This window comes from Coloeus monedula (assembly GCF_965178545.1).
Source record: "Coloeus monedula genome assembly, chromosome: 1".
NCBI lineage: Eukaryota > Metazoa > Chordata > Aves > Passeriformes > Corvidae > Coloeus > Coloeus monedula.
Genome location: NC_138781.1, coordinates 39588226 through 39603109, shown reverse-complemented (window position 1 = coordinate 39603109; position 14884 = coordinate 39588226). Strand labels below are relative to the sequence as shown.

The 14884-nt window shown below is 42.3% G+C and overlaps 2 protein-coding genes across 4 annotated transcripts in view; one reads left to right on the top strand and one right to left on the bottom strand.

The window, feature by feature from the left end:
* Positions 1 to 3774, top strand: part of TOP2B (DNA topoisomerase II beta) — a 60523-nt gene extending 56749 nt beyond the window's left edge. For both annotated transcript variants that reach the window (XM_082285000.1, XM_082284999.1), the window contains exons 34-36: positions 2084 to 2200; positions 2990 to 3087; positions 3290 to 3774. In XM_082285000.1, coding sequence (XP_082141126.1) covers positions 2084 to 2200; positions 2990 to 3087; positions 3290 to 3451 — 377 coding nt within the window. In that variant the 3' untranslated portion in view covers positions 3452 to 3774. The remainder of the gene's footprint in view (positions 1 to 2083; positions 2201 to 2989; positions 3088 to 3289) is intronic.
* A 162-nt stretch (positions 3775 to 3936) lies between these two features.
* The window catches only part of RARB (retinoic acid receptor beta), a 94132-nt gene continuing 83184 nt past the window's right edge, over positions 3937 to 14884 (bottom strand). For both annotated transcript variants that reach the window (XM_082281385.1, XM_082281384.1), the window contains exons 6-8: positions 9744 to 9948; positions 8281 to 8439; positions 3937 to 5254 (exon numbers count right to left, since the gene is read on the bottom strand). In XM_082281385.1, coding sequence (XP_082137511.1) covers positions 5058 to 5254; positions 8281 to 8439; positions 9744 to 9948 — 561 coding nt within the window. In that variant the 3' untranslated portion in view covers positions 3937 to 5057. The remainder of the gene's footprint in view (positions 5255 to 8280; positions 8440 to 9743; positions 9949 to 14884) is intronic.

Sequence of the window (14884 nt, the reverse complement as noted above, 5' to 3'; positions counted from 1 at the left end):
CATCTCAAACACTTCCAGTTGTTGGTAGAATTCTGTAGTATAGTAAATAAAGATTGTTTACAGGAATAGCTGATCTCTAATAGAGTAGTCTTTTATATTAAACTTCTGTACTGCAGCAAATGCAAGAGAGAACTCTGTATGCAGTAGCCAGGCATGGATGCAACTGAACATTCAATCTTTCTCCCTCTCTGTTTTTTGAGGGTCATTAGCCTAAACTGAAACCTTAAAATACAGCTGTGATCTGTTTCTGAGTTTCTGATTAACCTGTACACACACAAAATATGTATAAACAGGCTCTCTTTCAAGCAAGAGTTAAATTTTTGCCTTCAGAGTAGCCTTAGGGACAGTCTGCCTCTCAGTGTATGGCAACATGACAGGTTGCTTTCACCAGTTTTCATCTCTTCTGCCCAGATCAGACATGACCACAGTTTCATGATCATAGTTGGACAGTCCAGTAGGTTTAGTTCATTGGTCATCTGGTACCCTTTTTGTAGTCTCTTGGCTTCTAAGTCCATTGTTGTGGACTTGGCAGCAGCCTCCTCAGACCCCATTTTCTGGTAATGTAATATTCCATCCACTCACCCTTGCACTGGGAGTGTTGATTGTGTGTGGATGAAATGATTGCTCCAGAGCTGTTTGATTTTCTGTGACTTCAGACTCCAATCAATGTGGGATGAAATCTCTTGACCTCTGGTGTTCACTACAGAGGATCAAGAGACAGCTGAACTTTTCCATGACTATTTGAGCCGTCTGTGGTTCTAGGGCTTTAGAGTAAAGCCTAAGGGAAATCTGAAAAGCAGCCTTATTTTTGATGAGAAGCAGCTGCTCACCTTGAACAGCCCAGCTACTGAGATTCCAGCAGTGAGATGTACTCTTTGCATCACCTGCAGGGCTGATACCATACTTGGACTTCCTATCGAAAACTTGGGCTTCTTGAGAGCCTGTGTGCATTGATTGTGCTGCAGACTCTGTTTCCTGTCATGGTATCTAGTGGAGAGCTTGGCTGAGCTGATTTGCTGTCAAGAGACCCTTCACACTTGTGCAGCCATTAGGGGTGTAATTTATGGTAGTGGATGAGAATCCCCCTGTATTTAGTGCAGAGGGCAGTGAGTGTTCTGGACACTATTCCTTTAGCCACCAGATAACAACTAAGAGGTTTGCTGTCCCTTGGACTTGGTGTTCTGCAGGCAGGCTCTGTTTCAAGTGGAGAATAAATCCATTGTCTGTGGCAGTGTGTCATACCTCTCTTTCTGCAGTGACTCTCCAGTGGTAGCAGTTCAAGGCATCGTAGCCAAAACGCTTCTGGAGACACTCTCTTGTTCTCCAAACACATTGTCCTAGTGATCCCGTAAATGAAATTTTAATTCTCACAAACATCCACATTCCTGGTGTGTGGAGTGTTTGTACATGTGTCTGTGTGAGGCATTTGTGGCTGATAGAGGGTAGGTCAGGGGTGTGTCTGATGTTTCTGCAAGACTCACTCATTTATAAGCCTATAGAACACATGATCTGATGATCTTAAGGGTCTTTTCTGACTTAAATGGCTCCATGATTCTCTTCCTTTCCTCTCCTCTCTGCTTTTTCTGAAGTTCCTTTTCACTGAGACTGACAGAAAGCAATGTCACATAGACAGAGGCACTGCCTCCCAAACTCCTGCAGTAATCCTGGGGAAAGCTGTCCCGCAGTCCTACCACCGTGAAGGCAAAAATGTCACAAGCAGCTGGATTTGTAAACACTGTAATGTATCCAGACCCGTTCAAAGTATCCAACCTGGAGGACTTCTGTTGCTGCTTTAGCTACTAGTAACCTGTTTTGTACTCAAAAAGATGAAACAGTATTCAGTCAAGGACACTGGAATTTACTGGGTGCACCGATCCATCTCAGAGCAGGACACAGGAAACGTCCTTTTTATTCCACGCAGTTCTAGCATAAAAGCTGAAGTATATTTTCCCCAAGTGCAGAAATCACTCATCTTGTTTTTTAATGTCTGACATTTATGCTGTAATTGGAGTATCTAGTACAATTTAGTATGTCCAACCAGTATGTGAATTTAACATGTTTAGTATCTCTTAACTTCCAACAGCAAAACTAGATGCACCCCCTAAGCCTAAAAGAGCCCCCAAGGCCAAGAAGGTGGAAACTGTAAACTCTGACTCAGATTCAGAATTCGGCATTCCAAAGAAGACGGCAGCACCCAAAGGTAGGAGTCACACCTGGGCTCTCTGGAGCACAGGGCTCACAATGATTGCAAGAGTCACAGTGAGCTTTTAGTACATTGAGCACTGGTAGATTACTCAGCCATGAGCCTTTTAGAGTGACTTCTTGGCAAACAATGTGTGAACTTTTTATCTGACCTGCACTGTTGGGAATGCACTTCTGCAGCTGCTGCACCCCTCACACACCCTCTTCCATTCTACTGGGTACTACTTATTTTCTTCGATCTCAACTCTTTCCAAGCCAGTAAAATTCCGGTAGTAATTGTAGTAAGTAGCAATTTCTGGGTGTTTAAACCCAGTTTTCGGTATCCCAGTTCTCTGAGTCCTCACAACACAGCACAGCAAGCATTGTAATTGGAGGAGTCTGTAAAGGATGCGCCAGTATCGATGTTTGAGGTTAACAGTAAATTTACTAAATAGTAAAGGTGAATTAAAGCTGTGTAATCAGTACAGAAGGTGACCAAGGACTTGTAGTTCTTTAGCAGTGTAGAAGTTACCTGATCTCATGAAGTTTGTCCCTGTCTTGAACTGACAGCTTGAACTATCAGGGTGAACGGTGACTGTGGAAGAAGTAGAAAATATTTAAAACTGAGAATATAAAAAATACTGTATTATATTGCTTTTGTGAAGAAGCTTGAGTAGTGAACTGGGTTTGAACTTAACATGTAGACATACTAAAGTAATTTCACTAGGGGGTTTTTCAGTTCGATGAAGTCTGGAGTTTATTAAAAAAAAAAAACCAAAACAAAATTAACTCGTAATTTCTCACCTAGGAAAAGGCAGAGGGGCAAAGAAAAGGAAAGCATCTGGTTCAGAAAATGAAGGCGAATACAACCCTGGGAAGAAAACACCCAAGTCCACACCAAGCAAGGTCAGTGCCATCTATGCTCTCTTCTCCTTGTAAGAAGAACATCATGGATTACTTTACAAGTTCTTATTACAAATTGCTAATATGGTAATGGAGGCTGAGGTGTCATTAGAAATCAGATGCTAGAGAGGTTTCTTCCCATTCTGAATATTAAAATGGAAAATGTACAAAGCATCACAATTGATTTGTCTTTTCTTTTCTAAAGAAATCCAAGAAGGCTGCTTTTGACCAGGATTCTGATGTGGAAATCTTCCAGTCAGGCTTTGCCTCCGAAACTGCCCCAAAGCCACGGACAGGCCGGGCTAGAAAAGAAGTTAAATATTTTGCAGAGTCTGATGAAGATGATGATTTTGATATGTTTAATTAAGTGCCCAAAGAGCACAAAAATGTTTTCCAACAAGTATCTTGTGTTGTCCTTTTGTCCCCTCTGTCGCAAACTTTTGTACATTTGACTTATTTTATGTGATAATGTAATTGATGGTTTTTATTATTGTGTGTAGGCATTTTAACATTTTGTTCTTACACCTACAGTTTTATGCTCTTTTTTACTCATTGAAATGTCATGTATTGTCTGACTGGCTTGTAGAGATGTTCTAGACAGCTGTGCTAAAGCACATTTTAATTGTCATGGTTGCAAACAGCAAACCTGCTTTTTGAAATGAAGTTTAAACATTAAAAAATGGAAAACTACTCTGTGTTTGTGTGTGGAAAATTTGGGCTAGACGGACTACTTCTACACAATTTTTAAAATAAATATATTTTATTCTTTGCCAGGAGACTCCATGGAAAAAGGTAAACAGTATATGAACATAGAAAGCATTGTTAAACAATCTCAATGTACAAACAGAGCCAGTGAAAGTACATCACAGACTTGCTAGAATATATAAAAAAAAAAAAATCCACTAGTGCTTTAAATGAAACCTAAGAAACTGACACTTTAAATCTGTTAACCATTCTACCACAGTTTTCACTCTGCTTCATGGTGATTTAACAAGGCCAAGAAGGCAGATTCTCTCCTTGTGTTTCTGGAAGTCCTAGCTGTAATTCCCTAGCACCTGGAGGGCTGGAAAACCCAGCTGATTCCTGGCAGTTGATTCTTAAGGAAATACCCTGGACTCAGTGATTCAAAAGCTGTGAGTCTTGCTGGTTATCATCCCATGAAGTTTCCCTAATGGCTTGTGAACAAGTAAACAAAAACATGGTAACACTGAAAAGTGTTTCTGCCTTGGAGGCTATAGCACTGCTGTCGAAATGGAGCAGATAATTGTGGAGCTAGGTCACCAGCCAGCTAAGAAACCACTTCTTTAAAATTTAAAGTGACATTAACAGTGGAACAAATGACATCTGAATAACTGAGCTGGCAGTTAATGCTGATACCGATACCTCTTCTGCTGGGGCAGTGACGTTTTGTATACTTTTTACAAGGAAGGAGATGCAAACTGAGGGCAGCAAGGACAAGTTTTCATATTTCAACTAAATCAGACGGTCCTTTCAACTTCCTTCTCTGGATGTGTACAGTAGTCCATGTCCTGTGGTTGGTGTCTTGATTGTTTTAGGTATGAGAGACAAAAGGAAAGCACCAAACATCCAGTATGGAGAGTACAGCCATACATTTGTATGTACAAAGTCATCAGAAATGCAACCAGAATTTGAAGACTGAGATCTGTCTTGTCACCATGCAATATTGAGTGTTCAGAGAAGAAAACAGAAGCTTAACTATTTTTTTTTTTTTGCATGAAATGGCTGATTTAAAGTTTCAAAAGTTTGCATTTTCTAGTTTTAAGAGTTTAAACAGCAAGGAGTATATATCGATACATATGAAAATTTCTTGGTCCTTGTTGAGTTTATCTATATATATATACATATATAGATATATATTAAGTCCAGAAACTAAGCAGCAGTAAAAATGTTTTTCTTGCTTTTCATCCCTGTACATAAGGTATTAGGAATGTCTGAAGTAGCTGGAAAATGTCTTATTCCACCATAGGGGATTGACTGACACTGCTGTTATCCACTGAACTAGGTGAGATACTGGGACTGTGTTCTGCAGTATTTCCATTTGAGGTTGGTGTCAGTGGTTCATGTCCTTCAGAGTTCTCCAACATTTCCTGAATAAGAGGTGGCATGGATCCAGGAATTTCCATTTTCAGTGTAATGACACGTTCTGCACCTTTAAAAAGAAAAAACAAAATCCTTTCCATGAGCATGATTCATAATATTTCCTTTCTGTTAGCATTACAGTAGTAATTTCAGGCTGTATTTTGTTCATGGATTTGGTATCTCCTTCTATACTTCTTGCATACAAATGTGTGTGAGTGAACTGCTTCATGCAGTTCAAGAGAAAGGAGTTAGGTGAGTGCTCCTTAACAAATTAATCCAAACCTATGACATAGCAACTGATATTTCAATACAGGTAAATTGGATGAGCTGCCTTTTTTCAAAGAAGGAACCAAAATGGCATTACATTATACCGAAAAATTAAATCAGACTGTGATCATGTAGATGTCTTTATAAACTGGAATAACATTTAGTCTTTATTCTGTACTGGATCTGCAAAGAATGACAAAAGTTCTGACTATGGTAAATAGGTGAGGTGAATCCTGCAGGAGAACTGCAGTGATCTAAGCCATAAACGTTTCTTTCCCGTAGAGAAAACTGTGAAATAAGATGCAGAATTTAGCAAACAATTACTTTATAAAAGAACACATTCAGGCAAAAGGGGGAAGCTGCTTTCTCTGTTCTTCAGGCATCTTGTCTTGTGCTAATGAACCACCAAAGTGTGCAGGAGCCCCGAGCACTGCTCAGCTCTGCCTTGGCTTGTCATGTGTAACAGGCATTTGTATGCAGAGGGGGCTCTGCAGGTGAGTGCATGCAGGATTAAACAAAATTACTGCATCAATCATGACCACTCAGACTGGGAGCCAACAACAATTGGTTTAGGGAGGAAAAAAGCCCAACACAAAGTCTCAGTGTGTGGTCAGCAGGCAGGGACACAGCACAAGCATGGCACAGACACAGCAGCCAAGACCCTGCCGGACACAGGACAGGCAGTGCTGAGGGACCTGTGCATCAAGTAATTTATAGCCATAAACCTCAGCATTTGTGTTGCTCAGGATTCCTGATCATCTTAAAATTGGAGTCCAATGGAAGAGGAACCTGTCTTTTTTAAACAAAAAGAAGAAACAAAAAAAAATACAGAGAAAATAGTTTGGTTATCAATGAACCATTCCAGAGGAGTGATCCTTTGGAAATACTCTGCTTATCCATGCTGCTGCAGTGGAGATGCTGGAGAGAGCACTGGTCACTCCAGACTGGAAAGGAGCATTTAAGTGTTTATGCCTTACATGAGGAGCATCAAAAAAATAATCTACAAAGGCAGTGACTGACTTTCCAAGTGAATGCTGATTTAAAAGTCTCTTAAATAACTGTAGTGGGAAAGCCATTAATGCAGAATGATGCTGAGAGCTTCTTTGAAAACCAGCTGTAGTCAGAGCTGTGCTGATGAACTGAACTTGGCCATGTTAAACATCTGCTTTCCTCTGCTATGTCTGGTGCAGTGAAGTGTTTGCATGGTCATTCAGTGCAGAGCCAGAGAAATTTTTCAAGTTTTGCAAACTTCCAATTTAATCAGAGGATAAGAGAACTCAGGTGAGAAGAACTCAGAACTGCCTTGCTTCATTCCCACAAGCACTTCAAGTTTTCATTACAATACCTCTAATGCCAAAGGAGGCACTCTCAGTGTTTTGGATTCGCGCTTTCTTTGGCGATTGCTTTCAGGGATCAGGTACCATCCAAAGTCATTATCATCTAATATACATCTTTTCAAATGAAACTTAAGATATCCCCACCCCTCCAGGACATCACCATCCCTTGGTATGATTTAGTTCTACTATGAAACAGTAACAATATAATTAAATACTTAGAATGAAGTCTTTTCTTGTGAATTGAATTTAAAGAGACAGGAGTTGTGTTTGAGGAGCGGGAGGACTCTGGTAAAGAATCAGGGAAGTGGAAATGAATTTCCCACAAACACAAACAGCGGAAGGAAAGGGCTCCTCTAAATGCTTTTATAGCTCAATACTGCTCTAAGTTTATTTTGTAGATTCAGCTGGATGGAGCTTGCTTTACTTGAGGGTGAAGTGAGAGCTTTAGATAACCTGGTAAGTGGTTCCTTTTTAGGATACTTCTGCTTCCACCTCTGGTGTTTCCCTTCCAAGTTACTTCTTTTGGTTCTAATCAATCCAATTGAATTGCTCACTTCTTTTTATAAAGATAGCTATAACTTAATCTTTTAACTTGGATTTATATTGTTTAAAGTGGAGCAGTTAAGGTTTAAATTTAAACAAGTGTATTTAGTTGAATGAATTAACTACTGGGTTTTTTCTCCCCTGAGTCTTCCCCTAAATCATGTCAAATGAAATCAGTCATCTTCCCAAAAGCATAAATCCAACCTACACAGGTACCTGCACATACACGCTTGTGTGCTTGCTTATCTAGGGACAGCAAATCTGTTGCTGAGTAAGCAGAGTAAGAAGGTGGAACTGCATCAACACCAGAAGAACAAGAATTGTTGCACTTTAGACTCTTTTCAGACTGGTACATTGGGGAACCTGTTCTGATCAAATGAAGGCATTCAGCTACACCTGTGCTTTAAAGACTGTGTGTATTGCACAGGATCAATCCAGCACATACAGGACTACACAAAATGTTGAAACTGATCCATGTTTAGGCACGATGAGTTTGGAATAGAGGGGCTGAATTTCCAAAATGCTGGACCAAATCAGTTCTAAATCTCCAATACCTCAGACCACAGTTCAGGGGAATTTTGGTTGCACAAGTGTTTTCTGCAGTCTGTAACCAGACTGTTTTTTAAAAGCCATTGGTGATACGAAGCACATGTTTACTCCCTTGTAAACATTAACAAAGGTTTTATCTTGTCCTAAAATGTCTAACAAAGACTTCATGCTAATGATTTGCTAAGCCACTTGCACCTACAACATCTTTTTCACTGTCAGTTGCATGGAGAATGGAGCACTGTGTATGTTTAGAGGAAAACCAATTTCAAGGCAGGAATTAGGTAAAGAAGCTGGGAAGAGAAAGGTCACAAGGACCTTTCTTAGATGTGTTAGGTGTTGAGGCCAGTTCCTCTGAAATGCAGCACTGCCACTCCTGCTGAGTTACTGGGAGACACTGTACCTTTTGCACTGATGCTACGAAGATCCGTGATTTTCATTAAGATCTTTGGGAACATATGAGGCTTGTTGGGTCTTCTCTTTCGGATATAAATTTTCAGTGCTTCAAGCAAGGGTTCCTGAAGCTTATCCACTTTCATTGGTTCTTCAAGGTCCTGGCGATCTGTAGGAAAGTATCATATTGCTTATATGATTCTAAATATTTATTTTTTAAAATAAACTCCAAACCACAGAAGCTCCTCTGTGTTCTTGATTAGAACTCCATGAATTTCATTCTGCGCAAAACAACCCACACTCTACAGTGAGCGTTCCATAGGAAAAGGATAAACCAAGGCTTTCTGAAACTTGGGTTAATTTTTTTCCTTGGTGACTGGAAAGGGTTGAGTGGTCAAGAATTACCAGTTTGCTCTTGTACCTCCCTCTCCCTGCAAACGATATTTTTGAATTAATTTTATATGTGTCACTGATAGGCTACCCAGGTACACATAGAGATTACAGCGGGGTTTTGTTACCAGCTTGGTTTTGTTACTGCTACAGTAAGGTGAGTTACCATCAGGAATCAGCAGATGGCAGTGCTGGCTTGAGTGACAACAAATGCCACCCCTCTACACCAGGACGCACCAGTCACATATCAATGACATCTTAGGAGCACATCAATGCTTTTGATGTGTTATGGTTAGAGGAACATAAAATCAGAATGATTTTGTACTAAAGGGCCACTGCCAGCAAAGGCTGACTCTTGTTTTTCAAACATTCACTAGTAGCACCCAGTTTATGTTTCAACAAAATGGCCCAGGCTAAACAAGGTGTGTTTCTATTGCTAATCCAGATTTTTGCCAAGGAGGAGAGAGACCAAGTGATTAAACCAACAGAAATTTAGAGATTGTTTTGGAAATTATCTGAGACTTCACTTTTTGTATTTTAAACTCGTGATTTTACTTTTGAGTTGCCATCAGTCCCAGCTTGGAAGTATAATACATTTTTTTGCTAAAGAAAGTTATCACCAATGGCTTCCATGTGACTGTAACCAATGCAGATGCACAAAATTATATTTATGAGTAAAAGCTGAGTAATTGGGCATCTTGCTGTAAGAAAGCTCATTCATGCAGATAGCCATACACTGCTTAGCAAAAACACAGCAGGACCAGGTGATCTCCAGAAGTCCCTTCCAACTCCAACCATTCTGTGAGGTATCTCAATGCCCTTTGTCAGGTAAGCAATAGGACTGGTTTCCTGACAGAATGATTCCATTAATTTTTTTCAGATTATCAGTAATAAAACCAGTAACTATCACCAGTGGAAAACAAACCTTTAGCAGTAAGTAGTTTATATAATAAATATCATAATGTTACATATATATATATTTTATATGTGTAAGTAAAGGAAAGCAAAACAAGCAGAACATAAATGAAGACATCATTGGGTCTGTCCTTTTGAAATGCATCAGAGTTCATGCTTGTACGATACCTCCACAGATTAGGCAGATGGCACTAAGGAGACCTGTTTCTGTATCATCCATTTCCAAAGGCAGGAGCTGGTTGGCAAATGTGAACACGAGATCAGTCAGTGGGCCAAATCCGGCATTGTGCATCTGAGTTCGGTTTAGGGTAAGGCCATCTGAAAAGGTCATGGTGTCCTGTTCCGGTGTGTATCTTGTGCAAATTCTAAGGATCTGGGGGAAAAAAAAGAAAAATGGAATCTGAAGAATTTAATCCGTGAGAGGTTTGTTGCATTTTCTTGGTGTGGCGAATGACTCCGTGGAACTTCAGTACTTGGCCACGTCAGAACAATCTGAAAACAAAACTCCAGTCTGTGCAGTTCTAGCAGCATAAAAACTCTCAGGTACAACATAACTATACTCTATTGACTATGTGTATTTCTTGTAACACAAACCTAAGAACAGAAACTTCCCCCTAGGTATGAAATAATGAAAACTTTGGAGCAACTCACCACTTCAGGTCACCAACATTACAGTGATATCCACAAAACCAGGTCTTTAATTAGTCTGCCACCCACACCTAAGTATAAAATGAGATTGATCTGATGAACTGCTGATCTGATCCAACAACATCCTGAAAGCATCTCACCTCCTCGAACAAATGCCTATCTCATAGATTTTGGGGATCAGTTTTGCACAGCAGCACTTCCCTGGGTTGTGTCTGGCAAGGACAATGTTGGTCTGCGGTACATTGTGACAGTGAGTGCGGACAGCTGTGAGCTGCTGAAGAGGCAGAATTTTGGGGTGCCTTCCCCTCTTCTGTGAGAGCAGACAGGCAAACACTGCTATGGGGACAAAGCCCTCCATCTCCCCAGCAGCTGCAGGTAGGGTCTCCTTGGAGAACTGCTCACCTGGGAGATTTCACCCTGCAGAATATCACTTTGCACCTCCAAATGGCAGCACACAGGACTACTGGCAGCCCAGCTAGCGGCCCAGGAGTTGGCCCAGCTTTTCTTATAGTGTTTGTTACTTCTGTGTGCTGTAACACCAAACCTCCTCACCAGCATGTTGGCTCCCAGCCTTCCTCCAGGCTCTGGCGCTTCCCCCTGCAGAGCCCCAGCAGTGGCAGACCCTGCCTGCCTGCTGCAAAGCTGCTGACAGTGTCGTTCGTTCCTGCGCGCACCCAGACAGCGTTGGCTTTGGAAAGTTTGCCTGTATGCCGATAGCCACCCAGTGCTGACCCCAGATGAAAGAGCCTTCGAGGGGAGGATGGGGATTCACACCTCTAACTGGACAGGGAGCGATGCAAAACACATGAATAAAACACTGAGGATGCTCTACAATTTGTAAGTAAATGCCTCTGGGGCACGGGCAGCGTCAAGAGCCCTGTCACAGAGGAGGTGGCAGCGCAGCCAGAGAGAGCGAGTGTGTGCGTGAACGCTTCCACCTCTCAGAGCAAACGCAGGATGTGTGCCAGGATAGACTCTTTGTGGCACAGGATCATTTGTACAGCTGCAATTAATGAACACAGCCTTAAGGACCAAATGAAAGAGACGTCCATCATGTTGACATATTTCTGTTATATATATCAATGCTTAATGTTTAAAATAATCAAGAGGTGGGAGAGGGCTTATCCCTAAACTAAACTGAACTAAAACTCTGCTGAAGTCAGGCTGATTAGCTGAGCTAAGACTACAGCTGTGTTTTTTCAGGGCTTGACTGTATTTATTTCCCATCGTACTTGTTTTAAAGATACAACAAAAAAGATTTACATGAATGTAAGAGAGCACTGGGAGAATTTAATTACTCCTAAGGCTGCTGAGGCTCTGAGTCAGAGGCCCCAGCACACAGCAGCTGACCAGTCTGGGCTTGGTTCTTCCACTTTCATCTTTGCCTGCCAACACTGTTCCAAATAAGCAGGGAGGAGAATGAGGAGAACACGGTCTGTAAGACACCTATAGGGAAGCTTTTATTCTCTTCTTCAGCTCCTTGGTAAGAGACTTATTAGGGTGTATTTCTGCAGATGGATCTTCAAGTATTTTCTATCTCAGCAATAATCTTATCTCACATTCTGGGTATACACTGAAACACTGAAACTTTGTGTGGTTGCACGGACATGTTTCACGTTGTCTTATCCCCGAATTAGAGTAAATTCTTGAAATTATTTAAATCAATGATCAAGAGAGGCACAAATACAAACACACAGCACATGAATTCCTCAGTGACCACAAATTTCCCATAACATATGTCATCTTAAAAGGCTGCTGGTTGCTAGGTTTTATGTAGTAGCCAATGTATTGTTCAGGATCATTAGAAAAAATTAACATTATAAAGCACAGCCCCCTGTCAGTAAGAGGCAGCATCTTTACCACATTTGGAACTGCCAGTAACCACTGGCTGTGCTCCCCTGAAGTTCACTGTGGGTTCCTCTTTTAAATCATTAAAAGATTGTATAGAAAGGAGGAGAAGCATGGAGAATATCTGGTGTTCAAGAAAACAAAGGTTCAAAAGCTGCATATTTATTGTGACACCCAAGAGCTGCTTGGTTTGCTTCTCTCGTGGCACGCAAGAGGAACTGGAGTGCAGCTCTTCCCACCCGAGGCCTGCACAGGCAGTCACTGCCTCCCAGTAAGGGTGCATGGCCAGCAACCATGAGGTATCCAACTTTGGGAGCAACAAGGCTCTGTACTTCTTACCTGGTACTGCTTTTCCCTTAGCTCAGCCGGGGAGAAAGGCAGCCTCTTTGATTCCAGTGCTATTTCAATTGGTAAGCCTTAGCAAGGAGAGTTCCTCCCTTCACAGCCTCAGGACTCCATTCCGAACAAATCAGCAGAGCAGGATTGGGAGCTTAATTGGGCAATGCCGTGGTGTTTTCCCCAGGCTGCCTACAGCTTCTCTGGCAGCTGCCCAAGCAGGGCTGGCAGATATGGATCCCCCAGATCCTCCCTCGGAGGGCAGGTCTGGACACCAGCTGCTGCACTCCCCAGAGATCCCTGCCCAGAGGGACTGGGGTGCCCTGGAGTGATTATCTCCAACAACCCAGAGGCTGAACACACACCTGCCACCATACACCAGGCTGCTGGCTCCCTTGCAGCAAAGCTCCCTGTGTTTGCTCCCCAGTGCCACAAGCCGCACTGCGTTTGGGGGTGCATGCTAGGAGTGCTCAGCAAAGAGACCCCCAGGGCTAATGCAGAGGAAGAACTTCCAGGCTGGATCCTCATCAGGAACAAATCTGGAGTGACTCAGCCTCAAGCCAGCCCCTGTGTGCATACATAGAAAGGGACCTGCAGGGGTCCTGTGAAATTTATAATTAAAACATAAAGTCGTGTAGGATTAAGCTACTTCCAGGCTTAGGCAGCAAGTAGGACAGGTTTTTGTTGAAGGCAGCCTTCAGGCCTCTGTACCCCAAGGGTTGCACCAGCTGTCAACTGGAGGAGCCTGCAGCAGCTCCACTGGGCACTGGCACAGCTGAAGATCAACTATGTGTTTTCAGCAATGCACTTAGCTTGACTGCAGCAATCAGGTCTCAGGTTTCCTCTGCATTCCTTTGACATTATCCCACAACACGCTGTTATTAAACTCCAAGACAGATCATTTGAAATGGTGTTTTTCTTTTTTTCTTTTTTTTAATTTCTGTCCTTCATCAAGATCTGTGAAACGCCATGGATATTGCTGATCGCTGCTAAACCGTTCTTGGGCAAACTTCCAGTGTCAAAGTGAAGCTGATTTCAAGCTCATATTCACTGAAGAACATATGGGAAACATCAGCACTTCAAAATAAGAAATCATGGTATCTTTCTCCATTTTAAACTGAACTCTTAATGTCCTCAAAGTTGTTTAGATTTTGCAACCAAGCCAAGTATTTTAGTTGTCACTCTGCTCCTAAGTGCCACTTGCAGCCATAAATACGGTTCTTCCTCATTATTAAAGGGCCCTTTGTTTTAAGGAATATTTATATATTAAAGCATTAGGGATTCTTATGAGCCCGTCACAAAATGCAAAGCAACAACCCTACCAGAGGCACAAAACCAAAGTCAGCAAGAAAGTTGCATTTATAACATTGTTGCTACCATAGAATTGTTATTCATTTTAAACAGATTAGGTAGGGCAAGCCAGGCCTATTTTTTAAGAAATCCTGTTGTTAGACACTAGCTGCCTCAGCTGGCTGGGACAGTTCCCTGAGAGGAGAAACCCAGGCAGGTGACTCTGAAGCAATGATGCCCCATGGTGCTGCCAAACCCCATCAGCACAGGCTGTTCCGCACACACAAATTCCTTCCTGGCATTAGCGCACAGGGGTTTACAACAGAAAGCAAAAATTACGTCATTAAGGATTAGCATTCAATGACATCTCAGGTTTTTATCCATTGGATTTAAGACAGACTGGGTTCTGGATTCTTTCCACATTTGTCTTGCCAGAGCTCAGCAAGGCTGGGGATGCTTGGCTGCTGCTGGGCCAGTATACCAGCAGACAGAAGCACTCACTTTTACAGGGGCTATTGACTGAATTTTAGTAATATTTATCCCTAAAACTTTTGGCACCAGACAAGATATAAATTCCACGATCCTCAGTTGGCGCCTCAAGCTGCCTCAGGAAGCTTGATGTTATTTCCCTTCCAGAGTTACTGTTTGTTTGTATATAAAACAATTATTTGGCTCATACCCATCAGAGTTTACTGAGCTCCTGGCACCATTTCCTTTGTAAGCCTGTTTAAGAGGGGCTTAAGCATTGTATTGGTTTGGCACAGCCTGGTTTTAGGTAGCAGGGGGGCCACAGAGATGGCTCCTGTGAGGAAGCTGCTGGAAGCCTCCCACCATGTCCGGCAGAGCCAATGGCTGGTGGCTCTGAAGATGGACACGCTGCTGGCCAAAACTGAGCCAATGAGGGAGGTTGGTAACACCTCTGTGATGACATATTTAAGAAGAAAATCAAAGATAGCGAGGGACTGTTAATTCCAGCCAGAGAAGAGAAGGTGAGAACATGTGAGGAAACAACATGGCGACACCCAAGTCAGTGGAAAAGGAGGGGAAGGAGGTGCTCCAGGTGCCAGAGCCAAGGTTCCTCTGCAGGCCATGGTGAGGACCATGGTGAAGCAGTTGTCCCCCTGCAGCCCATGGGTCCACATGGGATGCAGAGATCCACCTGCAGCCCATGGGGGAGGTGCCCGTGC